The sequence below is a fragment of the Chaetodon auriga genome, chromosome 10 (genome assembly GCF_051107435.1).
Source record: "Chaetodon auriga isolate fChaAug3 chromosome 10, fChaAug3.hap1, whole genome shotgun sequence".
Lineage (NCBI taxonomy): Eukaryota > Metazoa > Chordata > Actinopteri > Chaetodontiformes > Chaetodontidae > Chaetodon > Chaetodon auriga.
In genome coordinates, this window is record NC_135083.1 from 15,434,171 (window position 1) to 15,450,198 (window position 16,028).

At 39.8% G+C, this 16,028-nt stretch overlaps 2 protein-coding genes across 3 annotated transcripts in view; both read right to left on the minus strand.

The window, feature by feature from the left end:
• Positions 1-333: 333 nt before the first annotated feature.
• The window catches only part of espn (espin), a 42,284-nt gene continuing 26,589 nt past the window's right edge, over positions 334-16,028 (minus strand). Inside the window, exons 11-15 of one of the 2 annotated variants that reach the window (XM_076741278.1) lie at positions 13,709-13,854; positions 12,449-12,826; positions 4,802-4,881; positions 3,919-3,930; positions 334-2,597 (exon numbers count right to left, since the gene is read on the minus strand). In XM_076741278.1, coding sequence (XP_076597393.1) covers positions 2,450-2,597; positions 3,919-3,930; positions 4,802-4,881; positions 12,449-12,826; positions 13,709-13,854 — 764 coding nt within the window. In that variant the 3' untranslated portion in view covers positions 334-2,449. Of the gene's footprint in view, positions 2,598-3,918; positions 4,882-12,448; positions 12,827-13,708; positions 13,855-16,028 lie in introns of both variants that reach the window. The other variant, XR_013077724.1, reaches the window with a different exon arrangement.
• On the minus strand, positions 4,801-12,152 carry LOC143327101 (espin-like protein). The gene has a single exon (XM_076741279.1). The coding sequence runs from the start codon at positions 10,399-10,401 to the stop codon at positions 8,302-8,304; it is 2,100 nt and encodes a 699-aa protein (XP_076597394.1). The 5' UTR covers positions 10,402-12,152; the 3' UTR covers positions 4,801-8,301.

The window sequence follows — 16,028 nt, forward strand, 5'->3', positions numbered from 1 at the left end:
TATATTTTCTTAGTTATTTTTAATTGCGTACTACCATTGTTATTGTTTTAATTTATTATCATTATAATGTTGTTGCTGTGTGTGACATTTTGTTTGCATTTATTGTATTTCAAATCTCATCCTGATATGTAATTAACTTGCTGTACCTTTTGTTTAAGTTGTATGATTGTACATTGCATTACATCAACCTTTTATGTACCAGATATTATTACGATACTGTATTAAAACCCAGTTTGCACAATTTACATGCCAGTTTTCTGTTCTATGGCTCAGTCCAATACAACAATTTCTGTTGGAGGCAACACAAACACACTCTGAACATTGTTTGGTGATTAAAGATTTATTATATTTTCATTTTTTAACAGTCTTGAAAATACAATTATACATGAATTAGCCAACATTCTATTCAAGCAAGGCTGAGACATGTAATATAATGCGATATGGAAACAATGAAACCACAAAATTCTGAGAGGGTCACTATATACAGAAATATATATATAGAAAATCAAATGGCAATGACGTTTGCATCATTTTCAATTTCAACATCATATGGCATCCGATGAGAGTGAATTAGAATATTTCCAAATCATTCCCCAACTAGGACCACGTCTTCATTGATGACATGATGTGTAAGCTTGGTACCCTAGAATTGTAAAAATGTACATGCAACATAAATGTAGTAAACATTAAGAATATCTTTCATGATGTGGGAATACTTATGTGTCACGCTCAACAAGAGACATCTGGCATGATTGAGATTCGCTTACTTTTAAATATCAGTGGACAAATTCCTGCTCTGCTATCATTTAAAATCAGTTCTGCCAAAAACATTCAACACGTATTTCTCACATTTCCATATTTAGTCCCAAATTGATGAACCCATGCCCAACAAATGTGAATCCTATCACTGCTTCAAAACCTGGGACTGAAAGAAACTGTTTAGGCTGGAGAGCTGGTGAATAAAATTAGCTCTATAATTATCAGCCTACCATTTGTGTCATGTAAAAATGATCTGAAGAACATCCAGAATATCTAGAATGAATTATACATTACATTGTGCAAGTCTTACTCATCTTTTTTCTAATCAGATATCCATACTAGCAGCTGCAGATTACTAATACACAGCTGGCATTATCTAAAGAACAGCACATTTTAGGTGTTACAGCTGTTTCTTTCCCAACAGGATAACACTCTACGCGTTGTGAAAGCAGATCGGCTCATCAAAGATTAATCCTCCAGGTTAGCGGGACAAAGGCCGGAACAGGACACAGGACAAACTCATGACTTTTCTCTACTTCTGCAATATTCAGTGTGCAGCTGAGATGTCTGGTGTAAGATGCTGCTCTTCACGTGTGCATGTTTTGTTTGAAAAAGGCCTTGTTCGAATGGAAACCAAGTAGTATTGTATCTTTTTTTGGTTTTTCTCTTAAAATCCATGGCCCTGGGGTCAAATGTACTTCGTACTAAATCACAACATGCTCAATACGCTTTACACATGCACACAACGTTTCACATTCATGATCACAACAGCTTAACATTTAGGTCACATATAGAAAAAATAGATTGGGACATTGCAGCTTTTGTCCAGTGATAATTAATGAAATCCAATTTGCACAGCTACATAATCTTTATATTATTTAAAATAGGATATATATTGATATTCCAAATCCACAGAGATATGACAACAAGCTCATCTAAAGAAACAGATTAGCAGTGTTAGGATTACAACTCTGGCAATAAAATGAAGCCATTTTCGAAAGAGCTTCTATGAGCTTGATACAAAAATCTCATGACTATGTATATAACAAGATAAAGATGTGATATTGTCTACAAACATAATGCATTAGCTGCTTCAAGGTTTAATAAGCCTTTGCTGAGTATGTCCATGCCATCTTTAGATGACACAACTGTTATGGAGCTACTTTTCCATTCATTACATAATGGTGAGTGTGGCTACATGACAGGCTTTTCCCCCATTTCCTCCATCTATCAACAACCTCTTTGTTTGAGTACATCTATGTGAAATAGCTTCTGATGAATTGCAGGAAAGCGAATGGATATATACTATAGATCATTTAATGTCATGAAGGACATGTACATTTATAGCAAATGTCTTAAGCAAGGAGAATCGGTGCATGTCACAGCTATTGTTAACACTAAAAGACCAAGAGTTTCTCTCCATGAGACTGTCAGTGAGAGGTGTTTCACTGCTGTGTTTCACCCAAGCTGAGCCTCAAAGCCAGTGTGGACGGCAGCAACCACAGCATGGTCCTGCATTTCTGGAGGCCGAGGAGTGAAACGGGGTTTAGAGGAGAGAAACTGTTCCCCACTGTCCAGTGTACAGTGCAGGGTGGAGGACCAGGGAAGGGGAGGTGTTTAGTGAAGGCCTTGGGGTGGGTGTGTGAGGGTGGGGAGTGCTGCGGGGCAAAGGAGGGGGAGAGGGCCCAGTTCACTGTTTGGCTATATCCCCTTTCTTCAAAATGATCTGTCGCTGCCAGGGGGCCAGTTTGGTCTCGTCGTAGCCCAGGGTCCGTAGTCGCTCCAGCTCCGTCTTCTCCTCTATCTCCTTGGCCTGTTTGGCCTGCTGTTCCGCTTTTCTAGATGCATCCACAAAGAAAGGTGGACAAAGGATGAGAAACAAAGTAGAAGTTAGACTTATAAAGGAAGCTCTTAGAAGTTTTTCTTCAAGGGGAATTTGTTAAACCAGTGATCAATCTCACACTAAACCATTTTATATATTACAAAATAATGTGGACAAACACAAAGAGTTTGTTCTAAAATAGATACAGTCAGTGCTCCAGTTTGATCCTCTACTGTGTCTGTAGGATAAATTAAAGAGTTCCCCTCTATTTTTACACTAAATGACCAAAAGCGTGTGCAGTGGCTTTGTTGTGTTGAAACAGGAGAGGGCCCTTGCCACAAACTTCAAAGCACACATTTGTCTAAAATATCATTGTGTGGTGCAGCATTAAGATTTCTCTTCACTGGGACTGCAGGAGATTGCCCTAACCATGACAAAGTACACAGTGTTTTGTGTACTCTGGACTGAGGTATCCACATACTTTTGGTAGTTCAGTGTATTTCTGCATGTGGCTTCCTAAACAGACCTTTTCCATGACAGATTTTGACATTGCATAGTGGGTGAAGCACAGGTGAGTCAAATGCCATTAACAATGTATGCCAGTGAGCCAGTATGCACAATACCATTACCCTGGACTAGCCCACCTAAATGGAGTTTTTAATGTCTCAATCACACCTGTGCTTTCCCTGATATGCTGTTTTCAAAGAAGTATTCAGATCCTTTAAAAAGTATGAATAAAAAAAAATTAAAACTAAAAACTACAAAAAAAGGCAGTGTGAAAATACTCCAGTACAAGTTCTCAAATCAAACTCCTACTTCAGTAAAAGTATTGAAGTATTATCAACAAAATGTACTTACAATTATGTAAAAGTACTTATTTTGCTTCTGTGACTGATATATTCTCAACTATAGATTTTTAATACTGAGGCCAGGGATGGCTAATGCCTGTTAGCTGTTAAACAGATCTAAGTCTGTGATATATATAACTATTTTCTTTATTCTTCAGTGTATATTTTAGTCTAATATAACGCATCCACATCATTCCTCAGTATGATCAGTGAGAGTAGGATGGCTAACAGAAGGGGGCGCCACCTAGTGACGTTAGCTGTTACAACAATAAAACCACAAACCACTGTCACAAACTCTGTCTTTTCCCCCATGGACTTCATCCAATGGGCCACAATGGAACAGTTTTTGCCACTAGATGGACCCTTGATCTCATAGTCTGTAGTCACATTAGGAAACCCTGGAGACTGGTTTTCTTATCATTTAACACATTTCACAAGAGGATCAATGTAATGCAAATATTACAATATGCAATAAAGGTTTTTTCTTACCTTTTTTGTTCCCTGTCACATCAGGAGAACATAAGCACAAGAGGAAAAGGTGTAAATATCTTAAACAGCAACAGCAGTTATTCCATAAGTTAAAACAATGAGGACATTATTACGAGGCTTTCTATTGACAGAATAAAATGAAAATATCACATAATCAGCATTAAGTTCAAAACTGCAAAGCTTGTGGAGTTGAAGAACACCCAGTCCAACAACATACACTTTCTGTTGTGTCCATGGGTCCATTCTGTCTGGAATGAATAGGACATTATGGTGGTGTAGTGGTGCAGGCAATGTTTTCTTGGCATGTAGTCCAACTTTGTATTATGCTTATATAAACACTGGCCACAAAGAGATGCACTTGTTAATCAAAACAATGGAAAATGCATGCTGCCATCAAGACACTATGCCATCATACAACATATGCATCTCAAGGTTGTTCTCGGCGTGTTAGGTTTACTTCAGCATCATGAACAGCCCACTGATATCAACCTGTGAATCAAGCAGCATTAATCTGACACCAAAAGAGTCAGCAGGAACTGTGTGATGCTGTTGCATCAGTGCACACTAAAATCTGTGGATCATTTCCAGCCTGTTGTTAAATAATGTCCCTGAAAAATTCAGGCTCAACTGCAGGGCAGAGAGAGTCCTGACTAGTACAATACCTCAGCTCAGTCTAGAATACATACATGAAAAAAATAAAATAAAATAAACATATTACAGTGCAATGTATGGTTGAACAAGAATTTCACATGCTCATTTCCAAGGATTTCTTACTGAACAAACTAATACATGCAAAAACAATGAGCATGAGCTTCCTACAGTATAATAAATATACAGCATAAGGGGAAAAACAGATGTAGAGGAAGAAAGCTTTGTTGCTCACCTCTCTTCATCCATTTTCTTCTTCATCATGTCTCTCCTCCAGGCTGGCATGGATGCCAGGCGTGCAGCCTCCTCCTCAGCCTGTGGAGGGACATAGGGGTCAGGGGAGAGACGGGGATAGCAGCCCACACTGGTCAGTGAAGGGTTTTAACAGCAGCTCTCCTATCCTGCTTTGCATGACCTCATCCCCAGCGGTGAGAGATCACGCTCAGATACATTTTTTTTTAAAGTGGCATTGAAGTTGCCGTTCAAAAAACTATGTTGAATACTTGAGCAGCATCAGCTTAAAATACACTGCCTCTGGAACCCTCATCGACCCGTGAAACAGCTATTGTTACAGGACACCATCATGAGCATATATGCAGCTAGATAAACAATCAGTAACATCACAGATTCAATCAACATTCAAGCCCTTCATGCTGTCAGTCAGGGCTGGTAAATTGCATCAGATACTCTTCACATGTACAAAACAAAGCCATTATTCACTCATTTCAGTTTTTACATACTTACATCAATTTGTGTTGCAGGTTTTTTTCTTACTCATCCATCTTATCCAGATAACTCAATAAACCTGCTTACTGGGGTTTACTAGAGTTTCTAGGTGGTTGTGTCAAGGGCTTTGAAAACCACAGTCAAATCAATCACAGTTAGTCAAAGGTGGGATTGAGGTGTCTCACGCTTGCGTTCTGACATAAAGCCTCTCGATGCTGGAGAGGGCAGGAAAACATCTGTAATGAAATGTTAGACTGATAAACATAGTCTCTGTTGTGAATTTTTGACCACTTGCCTTAATGGAGCACTTAATAGACTGAACACTGCATATAAGCTGAGTAAACTAATGTCTGTACTTAGAACAATAAGCAGATATCACAATACTCTTCTCTTGTTTCTTTAAAATAAAATAATAAATAATAAGATAGAGCCTTTTAAATGGACAGAACACAAACAGAAACTGGATCCTTTTCTCTCTTTCAGCCTGTAATCGGAGGTGGAGTGGTGGGAGAGAGAAAGAGGGCAGCCATCTTGAATTTCTCATCTTCGCCTGACAAGACACATTACCCTTTTGCATTCCTCTTACTAAAGCTTTTCACTTGCCATCACAAACATGATTCCAGGTAAGATGATCTACACGGTGAATTTTAAATGATTCCCTTGGGAATTGCTGAGGGAAAAAAAAAAAAAAAAAAAAAAAAAAAATCTAAACAAAAATTAGGCAATAGATTTGCTATGGAAAGAGAGCTGGAGTGCACATCTGGTAATTGATTCACATGGCCAAATGTGACACTAGACTAGACTACACTACACATTAGCCTGGCAATCATCCATTACAATCAATAATACTGTAGATGCAATACGTATTTTTAACGGGCAAGTTTGCCTGTACACCGTTCTGGATTATGACTGTTGTTCCTTTGAGTAAGAAGTTCTGAATTCATATTTAAAAACCCAGATCATCTGGCCTATATAAGCAAAAGGGCAAGTTGATCTTGGTATCTACTAACATTTATGGCAGATGCTTTATTATTATGATATTAGAGACATCATTGTAGTTGGTAACAATTTGTTTAGTGTTACTGCCACTAAATTGGCAATTATAAGTTGGGTTTCATGCTAGTGGGTCACCGTGGGTCACAAAATTGGTGGTATGAGTTGAGTCATAGGCTAGATTGGGGTGTCTCTTTCATGTCTAAATTGACCTGTAGTTGAACAATCTATAAACAGGAGGTTATTGCCTGTTACCAGTTCTGTACTGCATGGATTTATATCAAGAAAAATCTTTCTATATAAATTCCTTGACATGTTATAAACCTCTGTATTTTCTGAACACATCCAGTTGAGGTGAACTTGGAATTACATTATCAATTTGACAAATTTGACATTTATTTGCTAATGATGTTGAATGTCTGGCCTTGATGATAACTTCACCGTCAATTGCACATGCACATTGTGCAAGAAATGCTATAACTACAAATATTTGCCCTTGTGCAGTGTGCAAGCTTGGCAGATTAAAAGCAGTGTTAAATGATGGCATTAAAAATAATACCGTACACTCATTACTGTGTTTTCCATTCACTAAATGTGAAACAAAGACTGTACATAATTACAAATCTATATATATGCCTTTAAGTTTACCAGCTGACTGCCTGCCCTTTTGGGCTGTGAGTTGATCAAGATTCACTGTAACCTCATTATGGCTCCTGTAAGCCATGGATAGCATGACAGCGGGTGGCGCTAAGAGGGTTATTTGAAGGTAATCTTGATGCTGCAGAAGAGACACTATGAGAATACTTTGGCCTTCAGTGCTACAAGTGTCACAGCCAAGGATTACACACTCAAGGGCTTGGTGTTCCACACTAACTCTTTGATTGGTACAAATATCAGTGTGAATATTCAAAATATATTAATTTGGCTTGTTATTTATGTAGATAATTGAAATACTCTATTGGCAAGGTGTTGACTGTTGAGGAAACCCAACAGTTAAAGTAAAGTGACATTGGAAAGAACTACTGAAATAATATAATCACAAAAGTCCACAAACTTTATTTCTAACACCAATGTAGAAACCAAATAAGAAAGGAATGTAAATTCAAATTATGGAAAGTTTTAAGCAAATCTCTCAATCTCTTAAAAACACTCAAATTATAAATAGAGTAACAAAAAGACAGAACAAACTTCATGGAACAATTAAAAACCCTTAATTTGATGTTTCATTTAGATGATAATAGCTTTGTCAAGTCAATGCTTCATTTGCTGATAAAAATTTCAAGTTTGCAGCTCGCATTTGTTATACCTGTTAATCTCTGTAATCTGTACTAAAAGGCACACATTGTATAAATAAAAAAGACTTAAAGAAAAAGGCCATTTGCAAACCGCTTGCTAACCCACTGAAGACCTAGTTTCTCTGCCTTTGGTTTCAAAGAAAGATCACTTAAAATAATATGTTTTTTTCAATTGTGAAGTACATCCCTTGCCTTTCTGAGATACTGAATCGCTGAGACTATCTGAACATGCAGTCTGAAGAAATCAATAGAAACAAAGTGAGCTGAGTTTTACCAATTCCACCCCTCATGACAAAGATCTAAACACCTAAACAAACACACTTCATGACTTTTATGGCAAATCTTTTACTTTAAAAACCTGTTTCTCAGAAGTAGTGCACCATGGCAATCAATCATATCAGATTCAAAAAGCTCTTCATTCAACACAATTCAAAATTAAATGGTTGTAGCAAATGTTTGTGTCTTTTGACATCACAGGCTTTGTTTTCCTCCACTCAGCATATGCAAATGGTAAAGTCAGTCCAGCTAAGTGGATGCTCTTTGCTTTGCTGCACTTAAATCCCTTATGTGACATGGCCTAAAAGCTAACACACCAGATTAGAGTCCTTTCCCAGCATACTCCACTTTGCAGGTTAGTTTCCCTGAGCCTGCTCTTTATGCATTTCCTCTTTGCTTGTACAGCTGAACTGGGCTCCCAGTAGACCCTGAGTCCACACAGTTATTAGATATCAAAAAGCTCGGCTTCCTTTTCTTTCCAAAAAGCAAAACTTCGGTCAATGTATCTGATGATCTCCTCGTTGCTGAACTCTTTTAGCTCATAGATCACTTTAATGGAGTTTTCATTATGTTCATCTCTGGGTGGAGGTTTATCAACATGAGGCTCCTCTATGATTTTAACAGTAACAGGTGGAACATCTTTCACTGGTTCTGGTTCAGAGTGTTCTGTTGTGATCTGAAGTGTGTCAGCTTTTGCTGTTGCGTCAGTGTGTTGTACAGTTTCAGTTGTCAAGCTTTGTATATGGTCCTTCTCTGAACTGTTCCCATTAGAAACAGCTGCCTCATTGGATGGGATCTGCTCAGTGGTTTTTAGATCCCCCTGAGCATTGTTCTCCAATAGGTCCTTCTGGGTCCTCTGCTCCATACACTGGCCATTGTCGTATACACTATTCTTGGATGCTGCAGGTGGTGATGATGGAGAAACATCTAATTGTGGGGCTGGTAGGAAAGTAGACTGTGGAATTGGAGGTGGGGGTGCAGGATGGGTAGGTGGTGGTGGAGGTGGAGGATGAGAAGGTGGGGGAGGGGGTGACTCCTGTGATGGCATAATGTTCATATCAGGAGACATGGAACGTAGAGAAGCAGTCATCACACCTCCCCCATCATTAGAGTCTCCAAAATACTTGAGTTTTATGTCTTCAAAGCCATCTGCCCAGTCTCGCTTCCCTTTCTCAATGTCCTCCATGACCTCCTTGTGAAACTGCCTTATGACCTCCCATTTATGGCTACCAAGACGGTCAAACATCTCATAGCACAAGAGGTGGCGGAATTTGCGCTCACTGCGTGACATGTTCATTTCCAGCAACTGGAAGTATCCAAGCATGAAGAGGTCGAGGGTTAGGCTTTCGTAGCTCACAGGTGACCCATTGATATGTGGCAAGAAGTGCTCTGGCCAATAGATCATCTGGGCACGACTGAGCCTGCGGATCTGGCGTGTGGGCACTTGGCTCATGATTGTCCTCCAGTGACCAATTAGATTCCCTACTACCTGCTTTGACTTCATGAAAAGGAGCAGTTTGTCATCTTCACTCTGCATCTCCCCACCTATCTGTGCACTAAATTGGTTGTAATCCTCCCAGCCTATGTCTAAATGGTTTCCTTTCCTGCCAGTATATTTAGTCCGATAAGATTCAGAGATTGTGTACTTCCGCCAGTGCTCAAGGAACAGGAACACAATTCTCTCTTTCCTCATTTCAATGCATTCCTGAACGTAGCTTAGATCTGTCTGTACCTCTAAACTTCTTGTTAGGTGATCATTATTTAAAATGGGGTCTGCAGAAAGAACCTGGTTGAACTGTTCAATGTTAGTTGGTGCCATTACTTCAGAGGGCACATACATCTGAGGAGCATGAGATGCGATAATAACTGGCTCTTCAACAAGTGGTAAGACTGATTCCTCCACTGAAGGTAAATCTCCATTGGTATGGGACTGAAACACCTCAGCAGAGGAACAAGGGACAGCATCCTCACAAACTGTCTCTGGATGATAACTAGACTCACTTACCACAGGGAGTGACCTCTTGCGTTTGTACACTCGATTTGTTTTGTTATCTGCTGAGTGTGACTGATTCTGAATTTCATAATTGGCCTTGAGGTTCTTCACTGAAACTCCACACTGCTTTATTTCCTTCTCCACATCCTCCCTTGTTGAGAAGGACTGAGACCGTCCAATGAATCCAGTGCCAAATGATCCTGCTGGTTCGGACTGACCGGTGCTCACATCCCTTGCCTCTTCTTGAGAATATCCAGGACATATAAGATCCAAGATGTCTATCTCTTTCCCCCCAAGGGTGGCAAGAAGAATGGCCATACTCTTGAGCAGGGTAGAAATCTTGCTGCACCAGGCTGGGAGATCTTCAGCTTGGCCATGTACTTGTTTTGGATTGACTGAGAAGTGCCCTTGATTGAGTGCAGCAGAAACTGGTAGGAGCTGGTGAAGCTGCCGCTCCAGTTCTTCAAGCTCCTTCTCGACTTCTGAGACCTTATGCATCACCTGCAGGTTCTCAATTTGTTTCTCAATTCGGTTTAGGTCGTCCTCTGTCATCAATTCCCCAAATGGGCCCAAAATGGCATTGTGGATGTGGGAGTAGTGCCATTCTTGAGGCTGGTAGTGCCCACTTGCCGCAAACTAAATCAGAGGTCAAAGGAGACCAAAAGACAAGAAGAAAGGGAAGGGGGTTGGGATTCCTTCTGCTCGGAGTTCTTGGAGCGAACACACTCTTCAGTGCAAATCCATCTTGACACACAGGATTTACATGGATTTAGTGGTGCAATGGCACTGCCTCATTACAAACACATAACTGTCTAATTTTGAGCCAAAGAGAACAGAGAAAGCTTTGTCCTTTTTGAATTAATTGAGAACTATTTATACCAATACTGATATGTATAAAATATTGATTGGTGTTATAGGTTCGCAACATGTCTACATTTGTACAGTTTTAGCCATTTTCACATCTATATTTACTCAATCCCTCTTTGCAGTTTCTCTATCCATTTTAATTAGTCAGTTTTTTTTATTTTTTGGTTAGTTTAAAGAGTAACTACACAAATTCTGAGAATTCTGCTTTTACTGATATCCAGCTTTTGCATCGTTCATTTGTCTGCAACCCAAATATGACGTATCACTGCACTGTAGTGACTATAGTGCCATGCTATATCACTGTTGGATACTAGCACCAGTGCAATAGACGGATACACTTCAGTCCACACCCAACGGTGATAGGGAATCATACTGGGTGCGGTTAGAGGTGCAACAGAGTTGAAATTGTCAACCCAAAGAGGTCAGTGCAACAAAGGTTTTGTTGATTAAGGAAACTGGTGTGGAGTTAGTAAATGGCATTATTGTTTTGTTTTTTTTTTATCCTTACTGCACACACATTTTATTGGTATTATTTTGCAACTTCAAGAGTAAAGTGATATACAAACATATTTTTTTCTTTTATTTGGTATTATTATTACTGGTTATGAGTTGACCTGTAGTGTGAATGGGCCCGGCATCACACCACTGAATCAGCATGTAAAAACTTGGAGCCGCAAAACTCCATCATCAAACACCAGCCCACACTGTGAATCCATTAGTCAAGTGTGTTAATGTTGTGATGGGAATTGTAGCCAAGTATTCAATTCACTGCACCCCAAAGAGTCTTTTTCTGTTAATCTAGACAATGAAAACAAAACATGCATACAGATGAATTAAGAAACAAAGAAATTATTAAAAATCAATGTGTTATTTACAGGGGGAAATATATCTCTAAAATACTTTATGGTACGCTGAGTTTTCTACTTTTAAGTCCAACAGCCCTCAAGACATTCTAATGATGCTATTGCATCTCAACAAATAAGCAAAGCACTACATGTCAGTATCACTAAAAGATATTCAAGAGAAATTTACACCTGCTGGATCATTTGAGTATAAGATTGCAATCCTCAAAAGCAATAAATTATTAATCAGTCAAATTCAATCAATCAAATCACATAATGCAAAGTCCTTGTATTACACAGGACTAACAAGTGTTCAGATTGCTACAGTATGAATTACTAATCAACACATTGTCTAAATAAACATAATATGACCTCACCCTGCAGTGACTATTCATCAAGAGAGAACCCAGGGGGTAAATGTCATTGATTCGAAAGACAAGAGGAATTTATTAGTATTTATATTTGAATAGTATTTGTAAGTAGAGTATAAGGCAGGTGAGGCAATTAAACTGCAAAAAGTGATCAAGTCCATAACTGCAGCTTGTTTGACAGTGTCAAACCACTCTCTTTTAGCTTTTATGTCAAGAAAACAGATACAAAGTGAACTTGTAGCCTTGCTAACTAACTGTTTGACACATCTCAAAAGCATCAACATTTATGCTGTACATGTATACAAACAGTAAATTTCTAAATCCTCATTGTTCAAAATCACAAAGATCCACACTCAAATCCAAGCACCAGCTATCCCCTTTGTGTTGTTAATTATCTGAAACTGAAGCCATATATAGTCAAGGGTGCAGAGCATTTTGAATTTATGGAACCACAAATGGGATAGCTAAGAAACGAGAAAACTTCTGGACCTTTCTCCAGCCTTGCAACATCTTGCCTACCTTGCGCTTGTGCTCCTCCTCTTCTTGCATCTTAACCTGAAGCTTTCGCACCATCACCTGCCTCTTCCATTCAGGGATTGCTTTCCCCTGTTCGTCATGAGTGGGCACTAGCGCCTCCACATCGGCGAGGCTCATCTTACGCCCTGACTCTACTCCTGCTGTGCTGCCACCACTGTTCCCATTGATCACAGAGTTGGACGACAGCTGGTCCTGGCTTGCAGAGGTCGACATGGTCATGGCAGGTCTGGAGCCAGTTGGACTGGGGCTTGTACTAGGGGTGGTGGGTGGGGAGGAGACAGAGCTATTGGATGGTGGAGGGGATAATGGCTTGGGTGGAGGGCTAGATGTGCGGGTCTCTGGTGGAGATGCGGTGTTTCCCTGGGACAGGAGAAAATTGGGTTTGACAAGATTGATAGTTGGCAGATTTTTTTAAACTAGTAACACTATTCTTGTGGAAAGTGTGTGGAGTGTGTCACATGATGTCAAGACTTCTTCCAGATTCTAACACATTCATGTAGGTAGCCTTAACAGTAGCTTTATAGTTGTTCAAGATTAATGTATATGGTGTATAATCATGTTGACCACTTGCAATGTGTTTTAAGCAATTGAGATCATGGGTTGCCATTTTCTTCTTAGCCTTAAGGGACCAATGGAAACAAGGTAGAGCCATACACCATTTAGAAGGAGCAATGCAATGCAATGTCTGTCAGAGAAAGGACAAATCGAAGGATTTCAGACTGTTTTTCCTCACAAAACTATATTAGAAGCAGAAACTGGAATAATAATGCTTTTGTTTCTAAATAGAGTCAAGTACAGTAAAGTTTCCATGATGGATGTGATATATCCATTGAAATCAGAGAGCTCTGGTGTTCCCTTGCTAACATTATGCACAGTTGTCAAACTTGTTGAAGCTTGGCAGTTGACAAATTCTAGGATAAGAACCCTGATTTATCAGCAAATTACTGTCATGTGTGAATGAAATTAAATTCTGATTGACAAAGTTGCACTGATGTAATTATGAAGCAAACATTACTGAGTGGTTCAGTGACCAACAGTGCGGAGGAAAAGCATCACAGTCATGTCGCTGGATACGTCATCACTCCTTTTAAATTTCTGTCTCTTTTCCGGATCAATTTAAGGCAGAGTGACATCAAGTCCACAAGCAATGGCAGAAGCTGCAGCTGAATTTCTAAAATGAGCAATTGTGTATTAGTCTGTGACTGTTACATTATCAGTAGTGGAGGAAGGCTGTGGACCTACATTGTTGCCTGTGGGTCCGCTGCTGGAAAAGACAGTGGTGTAGCCTTTACTGTGAGGTGTAGGCTTGAGGCTCTTCCCTGCTTTGATCTCTGCCAGCAGCTCTGAGTTGTCACCAGTGGGGGACATCATGTTGAAAGATTTTGTGCCTGCGGACAAAAGGACGGAGCAGAAAAGTGAAACCAGGTAGAAAGAAAGACAGAATAGAGGGAGAGAGAAACAGAGAGAGTGAGAGAGATACACTGAAAAAGAGGGAGGGTTGGGTGGCATTTCAGTGTTAAATATTTCATCCCATCAGGCAGGTAACAATACTGACCTGGAGAATTTGGGACAGTGATGGGAGGTCATTATGGTACACTGAGCCACTGTCTGTCATTGATAAGCTTGATAAGTTTCTTGTTAGATTTATTTAGTTTAATTGGCATTTGCCTTTATAACTCCTGGGGTTCAGGGTTTGCTGAAGACATGCCTCTGAAACCGTTTGACACAATCTGGATTAATCAGATGGCTTCCCAGATACCAAACTCCACTGAATACATTTCAAAGACAATGCAAATAAACCAATGAGATTTCAGTACATTAGGCAGCAATTAGATGGGGAGGAGCAATTAAAAATTATTTCACTACAGTGAACCCAAAGAGAGGAGGCACACAACCTCTTTCAGAGAGTCACCTGACGTACACACAGCTAAGCTACTGCTGATCTTTAAACTTTTAAAATATATACATTCAGCTAATCTGCTTATAGTGAACAAAGCGACAAATTCAGACAGACTTCAACTACGACCTACAATGGTAATGCCATTACAAAGGAACTTCTGTTTTCACTTTTTAAGGACAGACAAATGACAGAAGTCTGAAATCTCATTCAGGAAACATCAAAGTCGTGCTTACATGTGAGGCCACATAGTTGCACATCAAACTTAGCTGATTTATACGATAATGTTTTTCAAAATATCAACATTTCAAAATGTTGACATTAACACATGAATAACCAAATGCAAATATATTCAAACAGCAAATTCAAATGTCAGTGGAAAAGTACCAAAACATGGAACAATAGCAATGTAGCTGTCTGTGCAACAAATATTTAAGATGTGGCTGGAAAAGCCTCTTATCAAACATGATAATATAATACACAACTAACAACTAAACTTCACATATTTTGGCCAAAGTAACAGCCAATAGCTGCCTCACCTGTTTTAGTGAACGCAAAGCTCCAATGAATTTAATACCCTCAGTCCCTCATTGATCACTCATTTTCTACTCAAGGAATGAAAAAAACAAGTCCTCCCGTAAAAATGTTCCCTGTTGAGTTGACCACAATGGTCTAGCTGGACACAAAGCCTCACAAGCCTGCCACCCCTCCTCACTCTCCCTCGCTCTCCCTCTCTCTGTCTCTCTCTCTCGGGGAGGAGAGAGCAGCTTTCTATTAAAGACCCATCATCACAGTTGGGGGAAATCTAAAGGAATCACCGGTAACTGGAAGTGACAGCGAGCCATTGGCAAGCCGGCCAGGAATTAACACACGCATGTGCACGCATGCAAACACGCGCGCGCGCGCACGCACACACACACACACACACACACACACACACACACACACACACACACACACACACACAGAGTCACCCTTCAATCTGCAGCTTGTTAGTCCGCCATACTAAACCAATCCTCCCCGCAGCAAACCTGACATACAATCATACACAGATTCATGACATGCACACAATCTCACCTCACACTGACTGGATTACAAAGAAAGGGACTGGTGACTGACACCCGCGAGCCTCATACAACGTGCAGTTGTACACACTCGAGCTGTAGCCTGTGAACAGTTTAGGGATAAAAGGAAGAAGGAAACAGCCCCTGAACCCTGACACACTTTTATGACAACATGTGACAGATCTTTAAATGTAGAATCAGCAGACTACATTGTTCAATAAATCTTCATTGCCAGGTCCAACGAGTGCTTACCACAGCATGTTGTGATGTTACTTAAATGTAACTGGATCAGTCACAAATACAGTATGATTTCTAATTTTGGCAGTGTATTGGCTCCAGCCTACCGTCACCCATTTTCTTGTGACAAATCCTCATTGCACAGCTCCAGAACACTTGATTATCCACAATCAGATGTTTTTAAAGGCTAAATAAAATAGCTGGTGTAGTCATATCTGTTTCAGTACACCTTTGATGTGTTAGTGTGTTAGATTGAGTGAAAGCTTGTGTGTTTGCATTAGTTAAATTCTATTTAGTCTGGGGGTGTGGACTCAGCAGGTCTGCCAGAGAGAGTGTAAAGGAGGGTGGAGCTGTGACAGGTAGG